Source organism: Hydra vulgaris, chromosome 02 (genome assembly GCF_038396675.1).
Source record: "Hydra vulgaris chromosome 02, alternate assembly HydraT2T_AEP".
In the NCBI taxonomy this organism is placed as follows: Eukaryota; Metazoa; Cnidaria; class Hydrozoa; order Anthoathecata; family Hydridae; genus Hydra; species Hydra vulgaris.
Genome location: NC_088921.1, coordinates 31242463 through 31260000, shown reverse-complemented (window position 1 = coordinate 31260000; position 17538 = coordinate 31242463). Strand labels below are relative to the sequence as shown.

General features: G+C 27.6%; 1 protein-coding gene across 2 annotated transcripts in view; it reads right to left on the bottom strand.

The window, feature by feature from the left end:
• Positions 1-17538, bottom strand: part of LOC105847189 (ankyrin repeat and sterile alpha motif domain-containing protein 1B) — a 74967-nt gene that overhangs the window by 32223 nt on the left and 25206 nt on the right. For both annotated transcript variants that reach the window (XM_065790594.1, XM_065790595.1), the window contains exons 9-13: positions 16939-17040; positions 16701-16738; positions 15204-15264; positions 11740-11783; positions 1027-1069 (exon numbers count right to left, since the gene is read on the bottom strand). In XM_065790594.1, the coding sequence (XP_065646666.1) occupies positions 1027-1069; positions 11740-11783; positions 15204-15264; positions 16701-16738; positions 16939-17040 (288 nt within the window). The remainder of the gene's footprint in view (positions 1-1026; positions 1070-11739; positions 11784-15203; positions 15265-16700; positions 16739-16938; positions 17041-17538) is intronic.

Sequence of the window (17538 nt, the reverse complement as noted above, 5' to 3'; positions counted from 1 at the left end):
ATTCTACATAAAATGAGATTTTACTAAATATATATATATTTTTTAATAATCCTACTATAGAAAAAAAAAGTGCAAATGTGCAATTAGTAATTTTAAATTTATCTATAAATCATTCATTTATTTATTTGCAAACGCGGCATAACAAGAGAATAAATAAAAAGATTTTAGGAGAAATAAAATAAATTGAGTGCAGCTGGGAAAAAAAATGTTCTTAGCTAAATACAGAAATTATTATATATTATAATATTATTACTAAAATAATATATTAAACATTTTTATTAAAATAATAATAAAACAAGAACTTCAATTAATTATGAAAAAAGGAATTTCACCATCTGTAAAATGAAAGTCATTTAAATAAGTGAAGAAAAAAAGCAGATGATGGAATCAAAAACCAATTCTGACGTTTGGAACTTTATGTAAATTAATGAGCTGATAATTAATGAGCCGATAATAACTCGTTGCTTTAAATAATCATATTAAAACATATATTTAAAAAAAAAAGCTTAATAGATATAGTTTATGTCATTTATAATATTTATCAATGAAGGGAATTAATAGGTTCAGGGTTGTTAAAGTAAAAAAAATACTGGTTTCTATTAACATGCATTAACTATTTGATAATAATTTTAACAACTTTAAAAATATTCAAATATATTTTAGGTAGTCAAATTAAAAATATAAAATTATTAATAAATTATTATTTTTAATCATTAAATCATTAATAAAAAGTTAATTTAATGCAACGTTTTAAAAACAAAGATGAAAACTAGGCTATATTGAGGAAGAAAAAAAAATTTTAAATCATATTTTTTAAAATTTAGATTTTTTTTCAATTGTCAAACATGACCAGCAAGAATTCATTTTGGGAGGGCAAAACAATAGTTTTAGTCATTTCGAGTGGTCATTGACCTGATGAGTGGCCATTATTTTCCACATTGATATATATATATATATATATATATATATATATATATATATTTATATATGCATATATAATAAACATAAACATAAATCAAAATATACGAGGTGCAGGTCTTGGAGGTGGCACTAAATCATAGTTTGGAACCTAAAGAACAAAATACAGCATTTAAGGTTACTAAATTTCTTAAGCAGAAAGTAACACTGAAAAGAGTGATACTTTCTGAGAGTAAAGGAAGTAACCAAAGTTACTTCTGCTACAACATATAAAAAGCATAAAAAATTAAAAAAAGAAATCAGCATATAAATATCATTTTATAAAACAAAATTTTATATTGAAAAATATTATGAATAAGAAGAGATGAAGAACTTGCATAAAACCTTACATAACAAGCATCCATAAACACAACATAGATGGTTATTCTAAACAATAACCACTAAAAAACCACCCAAAAGCCATTTTTATAGTGCGACAAAATTATAAGACATTTTTACAAAATCGTTTTATATACAAACCGCAGTTGTGGGCAGTTACAAATATTTATTTGATGTAAACACCACAGACAATCATTTAAGTGTAAACTGCTGTGAACTGTCAAAAATTTAATTTAGGTTTTTTTTTATTTAGTATAAAATACCAAATTAATTATTAATGGGTGGTGATGCATTATTGAGTCCAGATGGGAAAAGTGCTTTCTAACTTATCAAAAATGGGTCACTCTGTTAGTTAAATGACTAGAGCCATTGGACGCAGCCGAACTGTGATTAAAAACTACGTTAATAGTCCTCATATGTATGGAACAAAAAAAAGTTGTGAATGTTCGTCAACATTAAGTGACCATGATAGGCGAAGATTGCTGAGACAAGTTTCAAATTTTTCATTAACTGCAAGTCAAATTGCTGCAAGGTGAAAGAAAGCAGGTGTGATTGCTAAATTACATACAGTTCAGCAAGTTATTCATAATGCTTTTCACTTTTTTAGCAAAAACTTCAGCGAAAACCACCTTTGACAACAAAACACATAAACGATCAAAAAGGACCACGTAACATGGAAAGAAAAGTGGCAACGAGTAGTATTTTCTGACGAAAAGCATTTTTGTCTTGATTGGCTGTATAGATGGATTTATTATTTTCATGATTTGTGTAAAGAACCAGTAACACAGCATTGACGTCAAATGGGTGGTGGTGGTGTAATGATTTGGTGTGCGATTGGGTATCATGATAAATCAGAAATTCATTTTATTGATGGAAAAATGAAGGCTAAGGATTATCTTTTAATTGTTCAAGAATTTTTGCAACATGAAGCATCTGTCATTTGTGGTAAAAATTTTGTTTTTCATCAAGATAACGCTAGTGTTCGTACAGCTAATAAAGATAGTAAAGGATTATTTCAACAACAGTAAAATTGAAACATTGAAGTGGCCAGCTAGATTACTAGATCTGATCATTATTGAGAATGCTTGGGCACAGCTATCACATATAGTGTCTGACTTGAAATCATCCACTGCATCTGCATGGGATGCAATTGACATTTCATACATAAAAAAGTTGTATGATTCTTTACGTTCTAGAATGTACCCACTATTGGTTTTTTAAATTAAGACATCTTTTTTTATGAAAGACAATTTATATTAATTTTTTCCAAAAGTGTCCCACAATTTTGTCGCACTAAAAAAAGTTTTTTTTTTAAATATAAAATGCAAGTTTTTTTTATAAAATGCGAAATAAATTTTTTTTAAATGATGTTTAGTCTTTAAACCCTTTGCTCTCATTTACTATAAAAATAAGTTTTTAAATATAAAAGTATAGTAGATATTTATAAATTTTTTTGGGGTGTCTTATCATTATGTCGAGCATTGTATAAAATTACTTTAACAGAACTTTTTTTTAAATATTAAATTCACCTCCCCAAGACTCCAGAGGAGGCTGTTACAGCCCAGGACGCTACCTATTTTTTTTTTCTCCCTGTTAAAATTTGTAGTTCACAATTCTTGTTATAACTATTAAATAAAATTTTCAAAAAAAATTTATAGTAATATAATATTGTTATTGTTATATAAACATTATTGAGTTTTATTCTAACTTATTTAAACAAAATAATTTCAAAGTTCTTACATATTATACATAAACTAATTTCAAATTAACAAATTATTTAAAAATTAGAAGAAAAAAGCATCTGGTTTTATAAATAGACAATTTCTGAGTTAGTGTATCCTAAAAAATGTTTTTGTTTGTATGTGTTTGTGTGTGTATGTGTGTGTGTGTGTGATAGGGGGAGGGGTGTAAGTTTGAAATTTTTATCAGCTTTTTAGTTAGTTTTTAGTTATCAAAAGTATTATAATAAAAAATATTAATATAAAAAATAAATTTTTTTTGTATTGTTTCAGAAAAAGAAACAATACAAAAAAAATTTATTTTTTATATTAATATAAGTTCAAAATACTCATGGATTATTTTTCTATTTGTGGTTTAAAAAAATCAGGAAAAAAAGTTGATTGTTGCAAAAGCTTTTGCTTCTATGAAGCCTAATCTTAAAGTTAAATTTTCAGCTGGGGATCAGTGAAAAAAAATTTACTACAGAAGTATAGAATTCCAGATCCAGGATATGTGCATACTACCATAACTGCCTTAACCAGACATGCAATAAAACTTTCTCTACACTACTTAATTGGTTAAAGTTTTTAATTCACATTGGTAACTTGTGCTAGTGGTAGAACGCTTGCTTTGTAGAAAAGAAGTTCCAAGTTTTATCCCCACCACACCTCTAATAGTATTGCACTCAACTTTCTTTTGACGTTGTTCATCAAGATTCCAATTTGGGAGTTGATAGAAGGTTAAAACAACAATTTAAAGATTAAAAAATAAATTAAAAAGAGTAGCTTTCTCAACTATCCCCCTCAAACTTTTAGTGGTCCCCTCAACCTTTTAGTGGTCCCCTCAACCTTTTAGTGGTCCCCTCAACCTTTTAGTGGTCCCCTCAACTGTAGTAGTCCTCTCGACCTTGGGGTGGTGAAAACAGTATTAAAAAAAAAAATTTAATGCAAAAATAGGCATCAAAGGAGCGAGCTGTCAAGCTAAAGTGAAATAAGAAAAAAATTAAGAAGAGAGAAAGGATAGAAAAATTAAAACAATATTTTGAGCAGATGTTCAGAAAATAACAAAGACACTATAGTAAAGCTATGACTCACAAGGAAAACTTTCCAATACACACCCGGAAACAGTGTACCAACCCGTGGCAACTCAGACTGTGTTCTGTGCATCAGTTTAAAGGGCTTGTGATGTTTGTAATAGTGATAAAAATCACACAAGCGATACGCAATAATGATAATAAAAGCATCGCGCAATATAAATAAGAAAATATGTGGTTATTTGAATATTGTGCAGGTTATTTTGCAAGTATAATTGTGATAAAAAGCTGAATCAAAACTAGATCCACAACTGACTGACTATTTTCTGTTTTGAATTATGTGAAAATGTATCTTTGATAAACAGCAATAAACATTTGACTTGAACTTTGGTATTAGGTACTCATAAAGAAAGAACGGATACAATCCATATGGTTAATGTTGCAAAGAAGTTATTTATTGGAAAGACAGAATAAACAATTTTAGACAATTCTCCAAAAACAATGTGAACTGTAAACTAAATTTGTAATTAAATATAATAATCTTCATCAAAATTGGTATGTTTTATTATTTTTTTAAGGGTACCAATTTGAAGTAATTGGTTGTCCCTTCAGGTTGTCATTCATAAAAACACTAACTTGGAGTTGGTATTAGATTATTTATTTTAAGAAAAAAAAATGAAACAAAGAGTAAATTAATTCAAAGTTATTTAAATATTAAACAGTGTAGTACATAAGTTAGTAGTGAATTGTTTGATTTATTTAGAATTTTATATTATACTGTTTGTACACAATGAAATATTAAAAGTGTAACTTTGTTGTACATTTCACTTTTATTAAATTGTACAATAAAATATGTAATAAAGAGTAAAACCAGGTCAAACCGCACACTATATCACTCCACACACTGATCAAAATTATCAAACCGCACACTATATCATTCCACACACTGATCAAAATGAAAAAAATAAAAAAACTACAAATAAAAACTAAATGAACATGACTATGAAAAAAATGAAAGCAGATTCAAAATTATCAAAATTACAGAATTATCTCCTCTACTAGAATTAATAAAATCATATGTCAATTCAACTAAAATATTTTTCATTTTTTTTATACAACTTTAACAGGGAGTCAAAAAACTTTATATATTTCTTATCGATGCAAACGATGCAAATATATAGAAATAATTTTAGCACTATCTTGTTGGAAATTTAATTTCCATTCTGAATGTATAACTCTGTTGTAGCTAGAACAAAAAGTAAAATAAAAAAAACAAAAAAACTTTCTTTCTGATAAAACCGCACACTCAATTAATTACTTAGTTAAGTTTTTGGCAAGTGGCAAGTGAAATTAACAAACTGATAATTCCAGTTTAATTAAAAATGAATTATTGTGTTATTTCCTTATATAATCATCACTCACTCAATTCTACTTAACTCACTCACTTCAAATTGTCAACTAAAAAAACAAAATTGTACAAGGAAGATAATATACTAGCCCCGTTAACTGATACGAAAGTAAACATTACGTCACCGAGAAAAGCTGGATTCAAACATGATGTTCCAGCTTCAACACTCAAAGATCACAAATACTCAACAACACTCAAAGATCCCAAAAATAACAATAACAAAGGTTTCCAATAATGGTACTTTCAAAAAAAACAAAAACAGAAATAATGATGTTGAATGCGTTCCAACTACTTGGTGACTGGGGTTACGGTTTAACTTGTTTAAATGAACTTATCAAATTTGTAACTTTTGGCTACCTTAAACGCAAAGATCAATTGCACTTATTCAAAAATTGAAAGCCTGGCAAAGACTTTTTTTAGTTTTATATTTTTATGAAGAGACGGTCTAAAGAAATTTCAACAAGAAAAGTGGACAACTTAACATCTAACAATTCATTATATTTAATGATCTGTTAGATGTTAAGTTAAACAATGATCAATAAGAGAACATCTAATTGATCGTTATTTTGAATGCGCCACCAAGCAATACCAACAGATTGGTTGCACATAACTTTTGGTTTGTAAATTTGGAATTGTGATGATAGTTTTTGGGTGATCAAGGCAAGGTAACCTAAGTGTGTCAAATAGGGACAAGACATGCATTTAAACTTACTGGTAACATTGAAAAAATTCATTATAACACCTGATGACTAAAAAATGAGACAAAATTTAAATCAATTTATGTATGCCATTCATAATCATGCAATTGAAATAAATTAGTATATTTATATGGAATTTAATACTCTATTAAAATTATATTATAGTTTTAAAATATTAATTAAAATGGCTCCATATAAAACAAGTTTGCAAGAAGACCTAAAAAAACGCATTTGCCAATTTAGAAATTCGCATCTGGAAAAGTCAAAAATCTTCACAGTAAAACAATTTCTAGATGAAGGAGCATCGAAAGCGACCATATATCGTGCTCTAGAACATGTAGACAATAATTTAGGCTATCAACGAAAAAAAGGAAGTGGTCCAAAGGCAAAAAAAATGGACAAAAAGCACATAGAACAATTGAAAAAGGCATTTGATTATCATCACGGTGTTTCACAACATCAACTAGCTCGAAGATTTAATTGTGACCCATCGTATATATCTAAAATTCTTAAAAACAAGACAAATATTAGATATTACAAGAAGAAAAAGATTCCACATCGAAGCGAAAGCCAACTAGCTCGAATCAAACCTTTGTGTCAGCATATATATATTGCAATTTTAGGAATTTTGATTTTGTCTTTGATAACGAATCATATTTCACATATGCAAATACAACATTGGCTGGCAACGATGGCTTCTATTCTAGCGACGTGTCATCTACAACTAGCGATGTCAAATTCAAAAGAAAAAAGAAGTACGAGGAAAAGGTGCTAGTCTCTTTTATTATATCGCCCAAAGGGACTTCAAAACCAATGTTTTTTGAAAGTGGCCAGGCAATCAACAAACAAGCATACATCGGATGTCTCTGCAAACGGTTAATACCCTTCATTGAACATTATAAAAATGAAGAGTACTTGTTCTGGCCAGATTTAGCTAGCTCGCACTATGCAAATGAAGTGGTTTCTTTTCTTGATACCAATAACATCAAATACCTGCCAAAGGTAAAAAATCCACCCAATGTACCAGAAGCTCGACCAATTGAGGACTTTTGGGGTCAGTTGAAACACTTAGTCTACGAAGATAATTGGCAAGCAACAAGCATTCCTCAACTCAAACGGCGTATCGTGAATTGTCTTAACAAAATGGATCCGGAAGTGACAAAACATTATGCCTCAATGACTTCAGTTCGTCTTGGTCGAATTGCTTATAATGATGTTATTGAAAACCAATAAATATATTTTTTTAAATATCATATAATTGTTTATAAATTTATTTTAAATTAAATTTGATAGCTATGTAACTATGGCTATAATAACAATTTTAAAGTTGTCTCATTTTTTAGTCATCAGGTGTTATTGTGAGCAATTGCTGTATCTCTGATGGGCATTTTGCACCACCATTTGTGATATACAAAGCCAAAAAAAACTTTCAACCCGACTGGGGAGGAGGTGGTCTAGTTAGCAAGAAATATTCAATTCCAAAATCAGGTTGGATTGAGCATTTTAGGTTTATTGAATAGCTGAATAAAGTAGTTATAACCGAAACTGAACAAATCGGTGATATTGATATTTTAGTGCTAGATGGTTATACAACTCACATAACTTTGGAAGCAGTATTGCTGCACAAAATACACAATATAATCTTGATTTGTCTACCAGAGCATTCTTTACATATTCTACAACCATTGGATAGAGGTGTCTATTGTCATGTCAAACAAGTATGGAAAGAAATTCTGACCAAGAATTACAAAGATTCAAAATGTAAGAGTTTAGATTAACAAATATTTTCCACCATTGCTCAAAATGCTGTACGAGTGATATATGTTTTACACGCTTGCATGCAACCGCTGGTTTTAGTACAATGGTTTATTTCTACTTAATAAAAACAACATAAATAATAAGACATTACCAATCACACAAATATTTAATCCACCATCATCACCTTTAGCAGCCTCCACAGCACCTATACCATCTTGCTCCGTCACAGCCTCATCATCTTCAACAGCCGCCGCAGCAACTACTCCAACTACACATTGATTACCATCTTTATCTACTCACCAGCTTCGAGTTTTGATAAGTATCAAGTGTGTGTTGATTATTGCAAAAAAAGTATTGAGATAGAGTTGAAGCTATTTTTTAAAGATCAATCACATGTTAAGAAATTAAAGCAGTGAACATGTCAAAATTTGATAGAAAACACAGCACTCGAAATAGTGGCCAATAAACAATCAATGATTGTCTACTTTTGAAAAAATATTATATTTTGATCTCCCAAAATCAATTCTTGACAATCAAATTTGATCTGCAAGAATTGGAAGTCAAACTTTATATAAAAAATTCCAAAACATTCCAAAACAAAGGTCACAAAAATATTAAAAAGGCAAAACTAAAACATCGACACAAAAGCGTTAAAATTAAAACATCGCTTAAAAAAGAAAAACAAAGGTATTTCATAATTTTTATAAATAAAAAAGTTTATTACCCATTAATGAACTATTTTGAATGAATTGAATTTTTTTTTAATAATCAAATTTGCATTAACATTTAGAAACTTCTGTGAAAAATTTTGAAGAATAATAAATAATGCAAGTTATGATTGGTAGGAAGAATGTTGACTTGAAAACATTATAATGCTTTAAGCAAAATAAAATTGTTTTTGTTTAAAATTTTTAGAAAATAAGTTTTAAAAGTAAAATTATATAAAAAGTATAAAAATAATCATAAAACGGATGCGGGAAAAAAGCGACAGAAAACTGTTTCTTTTAAAAGGAAATCAGGATCTAAAACACCTGCTAAGAATAAAGTAAAAGTTTACAAAAGAAAGATACAATTACAAACAGCTAATAAGCGGAAAGATTCTACGCTTGCAAAGCCTACACAACAGAATAGAGTCATGGAAAAGGATGCAGTCGATTGCAACGCAGTTCCACAATCATACATGCAGGAGGAATGTCACACCAGAAAGCTTTTGAAATATTTATGAAAACAAGAGGTATGAGTTTGTGCGATATAATTGAAAAATAAAATGAGTTGCAGCAGGAAATGCGGCAAACAGACACTTTATCCGGTATTCAAACCATGCATAGTAAGGATCTTGATTTGACTAAAAAGAATTCGAGGTTGCTTACTTTATAGCAAAAGAAGAACTTTTGTTTAGTCTATATCCAAAAATAATTCAATTACAAGAGAAACATGGTGTAGTCTTTGGTCAAGCTTACAAGAACGCAAATACTTGCAGAACATTCATTAAATACATTGTTCTGAGTTTGGCCAAAGATTTAAAAAAAAAACTGAATAATCTAAACTTTTTCACTATTCTAATTGACAGTTCTAATGACATTTTAACTATTGAAAAAGAGGCCACATTTGTTGTCACCTTTAATCCAATCCCAACTAGAAATCGGAAGTATGTGTTGAATGTGAATTTCTTTCACTTTCAGATGTTGAATATGGAACATTGCACAGAGTTTTTTTAAAATGATAAAAGAACCACTTGAGAATATAGAAATCAAAAATTGCAATAACAAATTAGTTGGTTTTGGTGCAGACGACGCACCTGTAAATAGAGGAGGCAAATCAGGTATTAAAATGTTCCTCATGGCTGAAATTCCATGGATCACGTATGGTTGGTGTGTAGCACATTGTCTCAAGTTATCATTAAAAGATAAATTTGGAAAGAGTGAATCATAAAATAACATTGATTGCATTATTATTAGAATGCATTATATTTACAAAAAATTACCTAAAAAGTTAAGACAGCTTGGTGAACTTGTATCTATTTTAGAAGATGATGAATATAACACTAATGGTTTCCGACGGAAGAAAACCTCCAGTATTATTTTGCTTGATTTATTGGTGGTATATTTTTTATCATTTTAGTTATGCGTGATGGATCCACTAATATTCTTAAATTTGTTGACTATAAAGTAAAATATAAATTGCAAAAGTTTGGGCTTTAGAGCACAATGGATTGCACATAAAGTTTGGGCTTTAGAGATGATATTAGGCAAATGCGGTGTTTATTCAGCACATCTGGAAAATATGACGGAAGATCACGCATTTACAAATGCTGAACGAGCTGAGTTTAAGGGATACCACAAGAAGTGGGTTCATGCAAGAATACCACTTTACATTGCATTGTTTATCAAAATTTTAGCACCAACAAAAATGTTGTCAAAATCTTTTCAAAGTGACGAGATTGATGTATTAGCTTCATCAGGGTTTATTCAACAAGCTAAAAACCATTTATATCATATTCAAGACAAAATTTATCGATTTGCCAACAGTAAAATGTTTCCTTGCCAAAGTGACTGAAAAGGCTGGAAAGTTTTATTTCTAGGGTGTCGCACTTAACGATTTTGTAAATGCTAAAAATTTAGTAAAAAATCTATAGTCTATTCTTATTGAGTTAGTAGTGAATTCAATCATAGACTGAATTCACTACCAACTCAATAAGGCTGGCTTCAAAGTATTGAAAATAATGCATTCTTGGATAAAGAAATAGAAAAAGTTTATGACTTTTACAAAACGCCTCTGCAACATGCTGGTTTCACAGGAAGGGTAAAAGATGTTTTGGGCGCTTGGCATAGCTTCGTAAATTACACTGTAAAGTACTTAGTACCACATAATACCAGTTATCGCAAGTTATGGCACCAAATATTCTCCAGCTCAATGAAAAATGAATGGATTCCGGTTCTACTCCTTGTCGAACTATTATTTGCTTTGCCTGTATCTAATGCAAAAGTTAAACGCCTTTTTTCAATAACAAATAGAGTTTATTTAATGTATTTTATGTGATTTATATCCTGCTATAGAGTTATGGGCTAATGATGTAATGTGAAGGCCACTTAAAGTATATTATTTAAAATATATTATACAAACTTAAAATATATTATACAAACAAACAAAAAATTTGATCTTCCAGAAAATTATTTGATGGTCTACTTTTCAATTCTTATCATTTCAGCCGATCAGTGTTGATTGGCAACCTCTAAATAATTATTTCAAGCACTGAAAATGTATACCGAAGAAAATGTGAAACCAGACTAACACCAAAACAAATGAAAATACCACCAACACAAACAACATTATCAACAAAACCAAATCTTGTATCAAAGTACAAAAATGGTTTGTGATATTTATTGATAAAGTCTGTGTAAAGTCTCTTTTATTTTTTTAAATAAAAAAACAACTTTTAATTGTTATAGGTAGTAAGATTTTGCTTTTCTAATTCCAATATGATTGAAATTCCACACTTCTATAGTAAATTACAAATATTGTCTATTATTATAATTATTATTAATTATTGTAATTAATAGATAATTAAAATAAATGATATATTTTAAAAAATATTAAAACTTTTAACTTTGATTTCTTTTAAACTTGATTTCTTTTAAAACATGTTGATTAATATTTTATTGTCATGACAACACTAAGTAACATTTAAAAATATCATAACTTTTTTTTAATTAACTGCTGGAATATAATTGGACAATTAAACTTAAGGGTAAAAAAACTAACTTTTCGAAAAAAATGTCTTGAAAAGTAACTCTTTGAAATTATACATACTGAATAAGTTTACATACCAACTTATTTTGTTTAGTATTTGAAATTTCAGTGGTAGAATTTTCTAAAAAAAAAAAAAAAATTCTGCACAATGCCTTATAAACTAACAATATCTCAAGATTAATAAAAAAAGATTACAGAAAATAAAAATTAGTCTTTTTATTATTCTTAATTATCCTAATTATCCTAATTTTTATTTTATATACATTCACTTAATCAAGACCAAGGATTTCACTTAACCAAGACCTAGGAAGCCTAGTTATACACAAGGTTATACAGCCTAGTTATTCCTAGACCTAGGAATACAGTTTAGTGGCTACTCATTTTATCTTTTTTTTTGTCTTTTTTTTTTGTTTAGAAACAAGTTGAATACTAAACTACTAGGGATACGGTGGGGTTTAATCTCCATACCTCTAGCTTTCAAAGCAAGTGCTCTACCACTAAACAACTCTGTGCAATTCGTATTATAAAATTAACGTGAGCAGAAAATATTATTAACCCTATATTACTGAAAAAATAATGGACCTTTTTATTAAACACATTGTCTTGACTCAGCTCCAGTCAAATCAGCAGGGTTTACTCACTCTGATTAAAACACTTAAAACAACCGATTAGTAACATATGTTAAATTCAGATGGAAAGATATTTTTAAAAATAAAATCTATTAAATTTGAATAATAAAGAATTTATACAAAGAAAAAACAAACCATTTCATTTTTGTTGAAGTTTGAGTACTTTATTATTATTATTATTATTTTGATAATTAGATTCTTTACAATAGCACCTTCATTATAAAGAATTGACAATTCCTTTTCAAATGCAAACAATTCTTATAATTAATATATATATATATATATATATATATATATATATATATATATATATATATATATATATATATATATATATATATATATATATATACAACCCTCAGAATTGGGGTCTGCATTCAGCAATGCCAACCTAACTGTTGGCATTAATAAAACTGTTTTAAATTGAACGTTAAAAGCTTGAATAAAGTTTTTTTTTTTTTAATGATAGATTGCTTGCCCAAACCAAACCCTCAGTTGATGTAGCGGCACTTCCTTGTAGCAGCCGGTTTCAAGATAGTCGATGTAGTAGCACTCTCTTGTAGCAGCAGGCTATAAGTTGGTTGTTGTAGCAACACTCCGCACATGTTTTAAAAATTACTATAAAAGATTAAAAAACAAAAATAAAAACACCATTAAATAAAAAAAAACCTTCTCATCATTATTATAGCGGTTTTTTTAAAAACGATAAAACTTCCGCATTATTTTAATTGTTTTAACTTTTGAATGACATTAAAATGTTGCTTAATTGTTGATGTTGCCTAAATATCAAAAAAAAGTGTTAAAGGAGACTTATACTATAAAACCCTCTTTCCACTACTATATAAGGAGATTTTAAATTTTAAAAATGATATCAAATTACTAAAGCTTGTTTGATATAAAAATGATATCAAATACTAAAGCTTGTTTGAGTTGTTTACACTTTATAAAGAATTATCAATTCTCTATAACTGTGTGTTACTTGTGTGATATCTAAAAATCAATTTAAATGACAAGTTTGGGAAAAAAGAACAAGGTTTTTTTTTAAGAAAGTTGAGAAAAAGTTTAGAATAAAAATAAATTTCAAATAAAAAATTTCTATGTGTACATATTTATGAATTTTACACATTTTGCAGCTTATTTTAAATAGATGTTACAGATTTCTAAAAATATTTTTTCTTTTTTATATCTAAAAAATTTTTCATTTAAATAACAAAATATTAGCCTTTTAAGACAACATTGCATAGCAGAATTAAGTATAAAATGTTTTTATATTTTCTAGTACTTTTCTCTGATGTATCAAATACACAAAAATAATATTTTATTGTGGCTTATATTTAAAACTTCTCACAATGTTTTTTTTTTTGAATTGATTGCAAAACAAATAATTAATCATTTTCAAAGACAATTATATTAATTAATATACTCATTGTTACTATAAACAATGAATTTAATTCTAATTAGATAAGTTAATTGTATTTACTATTGATAATTACAATTATCAATGATCAATACAAAATATACGTATACAACAATCAGTTTATTTTGCACCAAAAAAAAATTTATATACTAATTTTATGATACGCCTTGCTTTCAGCATTTAATACATTTTTAATGTGTGTATCACAGATATGCAGTAATTTGAACTATTTAATTTAGTTTAATTAGTTAGAAGATAAAATTATATTAAAATCTGAAAAAGGTTGAAATAAACCACTTTTGCAAAAAAAAAAAAATTTTAAATTATTGTAAAGGGTGCTGAAATTCAAAATAAAAATATCAAAATAACAACTTTTCACAAAGCTACAATATTTAAAATAATTTGAAAAAAAAACCTCAAAAGAATACAAAAAATAATATATGGTAGAATAAAAAAAAAAATTACAAAATATTGCAGTAACTTCAGCTGCAATAATCAGAACAATAACATCAGATGCAACAATCAGGTCAACAACATCAGTTGCAACAATTAAAAAATGCAACATCAGATGCAACAATCAGGTCAACAACATTGGATGCTATAATTAGGTCAACAACAGCAGTTGCAACAATCATAATAACATCAATTATCAGAACAACCATAAAAACTTTAAAAACCTTAAAAAAGACCTTTAAAGTCTTTTAAACAAACTGAGTTATTATGAGAAGTACTTGCTAAAAATAATAGGAAAAAAGGCTAAAAGACAAAATAAAAAATGTCTTAGGTCATAAAAGACAATTTATGCCATTCAATTGTCTGTCTGGCTAAATCCTCAGTCAATGTAAGTACTGAAAGGCTGTAGAATAGTACTAGCTAAATCCTTACTCAACATAGTACTGAAACAATTAAACCTATTTATTTATATATTTATTCATTTTCTCCTACCCAACGCCAAGGACTTCACTAAAAACATACTCATTTTTTTAATTATAATTTTGTTACAATCATTTCTTAAATTACCTATAAATCTGAAAGCACAAAGCAAAAGAAACAAGTTAGGGGTAGTGCTAGTTGGAACAAAGTGGTGTTTATTCAATTATATAACAACCAGTAATATATTTACACATTATGTATAATATACTCATAAACCTTAAAATGGTTGTCCTAAAATATACTTGTAGTAATACACAAATGTAATTTTAAAAACTCAACTCGTAGCCCTAAAAATTCTTAGTTAGCATTAAATAAAAAATTATATAATACTAAATTCATACAACTTATTTAATTCTTTCTTGAGAGCCAACTTATAATAATAATGAATAAATAACAATAATAAATAATAACTTATAAGGAAAGGGTAAAAATAATAATATCTTTAGTTTTTAATATATAAAACTTATTTTATATATGTCTAATGTTTGCTCTTTACTTTTCATTTTAATAATTGTTGGCTATTAATTGATAAAACTTGTCCTTTGAAATAAATATGATATACTTTGAGCATTGTTGACAAGCAGGTATTTTTGCCCACTGTATGAGGCTGATGTTGTGAAAACCTAAAAATAAATAACTGTAAAATTACATAATAATAAAACAATTTAAAGAGCAAAAGAATACTAAAAAACAAAAAATAATAATTAAAAATAATTAAGAAAAAGAAGCAATTAAGAATAATAAAGAATAATATTGTAAGAAGTTTTAATTGCAAAATGTGAATTTTATATATCAGAAACTTCTATACCCGTTCAACTACCCTTGATGTAATTATAAGCCAGAGAAGCCTACAAATTAGGCTGCGTGAGAGAAACTCTCAATTATGGTGGCGGTAACGTGATGGTATGGGTTTTAATGGTTTGGAAGGGTATCGAAAATCTCCAATTTATTGATACTATATTGGATAAGGTGTAATACAGAAGCATATTAAAGTAAAATTTGAAGTCATATGCTCGAAAACTTCGGCTAGGATCTGGGATTTATATTTCAGCAAGATAATGATCCCAAGCATAGTGCCGCTAAAACCAAGGAGTGGTTTGCTGAAAATAATGTTGAGGTCTTGGAATGGTCCGCACAATACTGGACCTTAATCCCATTGAACATTTGTGGGAAATTTTAGACCGAAAAATTGGAGATCGGTCATTTTCCAAAAAAGATAACCTCAAAGTGGCAATTGTAGAAGCCTGGGAAAAGATTCAACTAGAACAAAATTCTTATTCTAATCAATGCCTAGACGTCTAGAAGCTGTGATCCAAGCAAAGGGAGGCCCAACAAAGTATTAAAATAGTTGTTTTGTTATATAATAATTAATTTTGAAACAAATAATGTGTTTGGTCGAATATTTTTTTGACAATAAAAAAACAACCTAAGTTCCTTTATTTTAAGACTGAAAACTTTATGATTCATATTTTACATTAAAATAAATAAAATCTATTTAAAAACATGTTCTTTTATTTTTGTTAATCTTGAGTTTACCAAAAAAGTCTAAATTTACGAACATACAGCACTTTTTTTTTGGAAAAATATTTTAAAAAATGTTTGGTCGGATAATTTTTTGAGACACTGTATATATATACACAGTCAAGTTATACACAAACATACTCAAATATTTTTACTTGCTTGCAACTCTCTCTCTTACCTATAAACTCCAAAACATGAACCTTGCCAACAAACAAGACCACTGCACAGAGAAACAGGTTGAGCAAGGAAGGTCTTTCCTTATCCTTAGTCGAAAAGCAAACAAATCAAAAAATGTTTTTCTTTTGAGTGAAGATAATTTTGTTATACACATATGTATGTGTATAACAAAAAGTTATACACATACATATGTGTATAACTTGACTGTGTATAATTGAGTGATATCTTTTGGAGCCTTGGGAAGGGAAATTAAATAAAAAGTAATAATAATAAATAATCATAATGAAGATTTTTTTCAAATAACATCATATTTTTTATATTCAATTATATAATTGTATAATCATTGTATTCAAATTATAACCTTGCTTTTATCTTTTTCATGTCTATTTTGTGTTTGTTCTAAAAAAAATACACTGAATTAATACATTTAAAAATATATATAATAAATAATTATAATAAATAATAATTTAATAATAAATTACTTAATGCCTATTATTTAGTTGTTTATCTTTAAATACATGTAAATCATAGTATCATAACTAAAATTAAAAAATTATTTATATTAATAAATACCATTATTTGTATAAACAAAAACTTACCATAAATAAGTGCAGTAATTTCTTGAGATACCTGCGACGGATGATCACATAATAAGTCAAGAACTTTTTGACCCTCATTATTCTCAATCTCAATGTCAATTCCTGAAAAGTAAATAAAGTCTTTAATAGTAAAAAACAAGTGTTAAAATTTTAAAATTTAAATTCTTTTGTTTTTCAATTGTTTTTTATTAAACTTGCATTTTTTAGAAACAAAAATTTTTTTATTTATATCTAGTTTTTATTTATATCTAGTTTATTTAGTTTACAAAAATCTTTTTTTTGCTCATTATGAATTTTCAGGTTTTATTTAAAAACGATTTTTTCCATAAGGTATAAAGGGTTAAACTGACAGGTCCGTTACATTAATGTGTTAGATTGAATGTTATTAGAATCACTTGTTGACTATTGTTTATATTGTGAATAATTAGGCCAAAGGAGAAGACTTTTATTTTTAAGTTTTTGTAAGACTAAAATACTATTTTAAATGAACTTTTATGATGTTATTTCTTAATGCTTAGTATTTAAGATGATTGTTTAGTATTATTTGTTTAAAATGTAAAAATAAGTGAACTTATTTTTTTTTGTAGACTTTATGATCAC